Raw genomic sequence first — 3,413 nt, 5'->3', positions numbered from 1 at the left:
TCCCATTTTCATATTTTTTAACTATATTCTCAGTAATTTGATATTCTTCTTGACTTAGAAATGGCTTCACTGTAAAAATAAAATGCTTTTATTTTAAAGACAACTGCATACTGAGATTTATTCCAAGATTCAGATATCCACAAGCAAGAGATTGGATGAAAATACTCAATATTTCTTTTTCTAAAAGATATATTTGAAGGGAAAACATTTTTTTAAATCTATAAATAAATCAATGTGTTCTAATAAAATATAAATACACATCTTTAAATAAAAACAGATGTTAGTAAATGAAAGCAATTGCTGAAAGTCTAAACTACCTAACAGATAACTAAATCCCATCTATTTAAAGCTGTAGCTGTTAAAACTATGGATTTCTGCAACTCCATCAGCTGTCACAGAACTCACTGAATAATTAAATTTACAGGAACTTTGTTTGTAAATGTAATACATTGAACCATACATATCTGCCACCCTACTGCACCAACCATAAGCTACTTGGCTTAATTTAAGAAATTCTATTCATGGTCTAGAAGTACCTTGCCCATCAAATCACATTCACTGTCCCTGTGTTATACTTACCTTTGAACGACACTGATGGCAGCCAGTACTACCCAATTTTATAATTTAAAATACTTTTTATTTGTCTCAGATCATGTGCCATACAGTCCAAAGTTATCAGTAAACATCTGGAAAACTAGTCATAATCTAAAACCCTCCTTAAAGCATTTGTACCACGAAATCTATGGTCAGTGACAGGCCCTACTGATGACAGTTTCCACACAGAAACATTTCTTGTCTGTCTTGCTAGTGCTAACCCTTGTGTTAAGAAACAAGGAAAGATACTTGTATAATTTTTAGTAATCATTTATCTGTACCAGCCCTAATCTAGCTTTTGTGAGTAACAATGGAGTTTCAGCTGGGCAAGGTCTCAACCACCTATCCTTGTAGAATTAAAATCTTTTACTTCCTCACAAATGTGTCTTCCTGTAATTATCACTGCTTGACTGCAACCTCTACTTTTTTTCTGAAGATCATCTAGTCCAACACCTCATCACAGAAGGATCATCTACAAGCAGGTTGCTCAGGTCTGTGTACCTCCAAGGATGGGATGGAGTCTCTATAATCTCTACAGAAGCAACCTGTTCCAGTGATTAACCATCCTCACAATAATTAATTTTATTTCAAAGGATCTTCTTGTATTTTAAGTTGTGCCCATCACTTCTTGTTCTGTCACTGGATACTACTACAATGTGTAGCTGAGTCTTTTTTTGCTCCTCCCATCAAGTATTAATAGGCATTGCAAAGATCTCCTAGAGCTTTTTCTTCCCCAGGCTGAACAGTCCTAGCTCTCTCAGTCTCTTCTTATATGTCAGATAATCCAAGTCCTTAGTTGTCCTCATGGCCCTTTGATGGGGTCACTTCCGTATGTCCTTATCTTGCTTGTACTGGGGAGCCCAGAAACAGACACAGCATTCCAGACATGGCCTCCCCAGCACCAAACAGTGAAGGATCACCTCTCTGCCTGCTGACAACTCTCCTAAGGGAGACCTGAAGGCTACTGGCCTGCCTTGCTGCAAGGGCAAGGCTTGCTGGCTCATGTTCAACTTATCATAGAATCATAGAATGGTTTGGGTTGAAAGGGACCTTGAGGATCATCTAATTCCAACCCACCTGCATGGGCAGGGACACCTTCCACTAGACCAGGTTTCTCAAAGCCCCATCCAACCTGGCCTTGAACACCTCCAGGGAGGGAGCACCCACAACCTCCCTGGGCAACCTGTTCCAGTGCCTCACCACTCTCACAGGAAATAATTTCTTCCTGACATCTAAACAAATCTATCCTCTTTCAGTTTAAAAACATTACCCCTCATCCTATCACTACACACCCTGGTAAAAAGTCCTTTCCCAGCTTTTCCACAGCTTTTTTTTTCACAAGAGTGGAGTAGAGGGGCAGAACCACCTCCCTTGACCTGCTGGTCATGCATCTTTTGATGCAGCTCAGGACACAGTTGGCTTTCTGGGCTGCAAGGGCACACTGCCAGCTCATATTGGGTTTTTTCATTGACCGACACCCCCAGGTGCTTCTTTTCAAGGCTGTTCTCAGCCTATTCTCCACCCAATCTGTATTTGTGCTTGGGGTTGCCCGAACCCATGTGCAGGACTTTGTACTTGGCCTTGTACTCCATAAGGTTGGCATGGGCCCACCTCTCAAACCCATCAAGGTCCCTCTGGATGGCATCCCTTCCTCCAGCATGTTGACCACACCACACTTGATATCCAAGAGGACCCCAGGGACTTTTTTGCAAAGCTGCTTTCCAGCCAGTCAGCCCCCCGTGTGCTGGTGTGGGGGGTTACACCTCCCTGGGTGCATAACTTGACATTTCCCTTTGTCAAACTTCATGATGCTTCTGTCAGACTGTTCTTCCAGCCCATCAAACTCTCTCATCTGGGGCATCAGACACTCCTTCCAACTTTGGATCATTTGCAAACCTGGAGTGCACTCTGAGTCCCATCATCCAGATCATTAATGAGATCTTAAACAATACTGGACACATGAGGCACAACATCAGAAACTGGCCTACATCCGGAATATGTGCTGCTGATCAAAACCTGAGTCCAGCAGCTGAGCAGGTTTTAGTCCACCTGACTGTCCACTACCTTGCCCATATTTTTTATCAGTTTGCCTAAGAGGATTTTTTGAAAAGCTTCTGATGTGCCAAAAGACTTGTTAAACAATATAAACAATACCTAGGTGCAACTTAAAATTGCACCACCATCAGTTATGAACACAGATGAAAAAGGAAATAATTGCAACAGAGCCATCCACCTATACTGTTTAGGAGTTTACAGTGTTCACCCAGGAAACCTGAAACTGAAAGACTGCCCAGACTCAGGTCTGGGCCAACACTCCAGGTTTCCCAGAGAATTATCTTACTCCCCCATAATATCATACAAGAGTGATTATCCTCTTTCATTGAAGTTACAAGAAAGAAAATAAGCAAAATTACTAATTTTTGGTCCCTATTCCAAGGGTGACCAACACTGCTAGAAGACTAGAGCATCTTATCATGCGATGAGATCAAGATCTGAGTTCGTTCATCTAAAGGAGAGAATGTGAAGGACCTTGCTGCACTCTACAACAATGGAATGGAAAGGCATAGTGAAGAAAAAGCACTGCTCCTCTTAGAGATGCACAGGAATAGTACAAGAGAGGACAGAGTCAAGCTGTAACACAGGAAATTTCTGACAAGGAAATGTGAGGCTTTTTTTTTTTCCTCTTTGCTGGTTTGGTTTTTGTTCCCCCTCCTGCAATTGTGAGGGTGACCTAAAACCAGAACAAGCTGCTCAGAGAAGCTGTGGAATCTCTATCCTTGCAAATATACCTGCTTTTGATGGATCAGCTTTTCAGCAGG

General features: G+C 41.7%; 1 protein-coding gene across 1 annotated transcript in view; it reads right to left on the bottom strand.

Annotated features, from left to right (window-relative positions):
* LOC104394075 (peroxisomal carnitine O-octanoyltransferase-like) overlaps nucleotides 1–3,413 on the bottom strand; it is a gene marked incomplete at its 3' end in the record, with an annotated part of 10,153 nt that overhangs the window by 4,353 nt on the left and 2,387 nt on the right. The window contains exon 2 of the mRNA XM_010003621.1: nucleotides 3–69. Within this exon, the coding sequence (XP_010001923.1) occupies nucleotides 3–69 (67 nt within the window). The remainder of the gene's footprint in view (nucleotides 1–2; nucleotides 70–3,413) is intronic.

The sequence above is a fragment of the Chaetura pelagica genome, unplaced genomic scaffold, assembly GCF_000747805.2.
Source record: "Chaetura pelagica isolate M959 unplaced genomic scaffold, ChaPel_1.0 scaffold418, whole genome shotgun sequence".
In the NCBI taxonomy this organism is placed as follows: domain Eukaryota; kingdom Metazoa; phylum Chordata; class Aves; order Apodiformes; family Apodidae; genus Chaetura; species Chaetura pelagica.
Note: the sequence above shows the minus strand (reverse complement) of the source record. Positions and strands in the feature narration are given on the sequence as shown.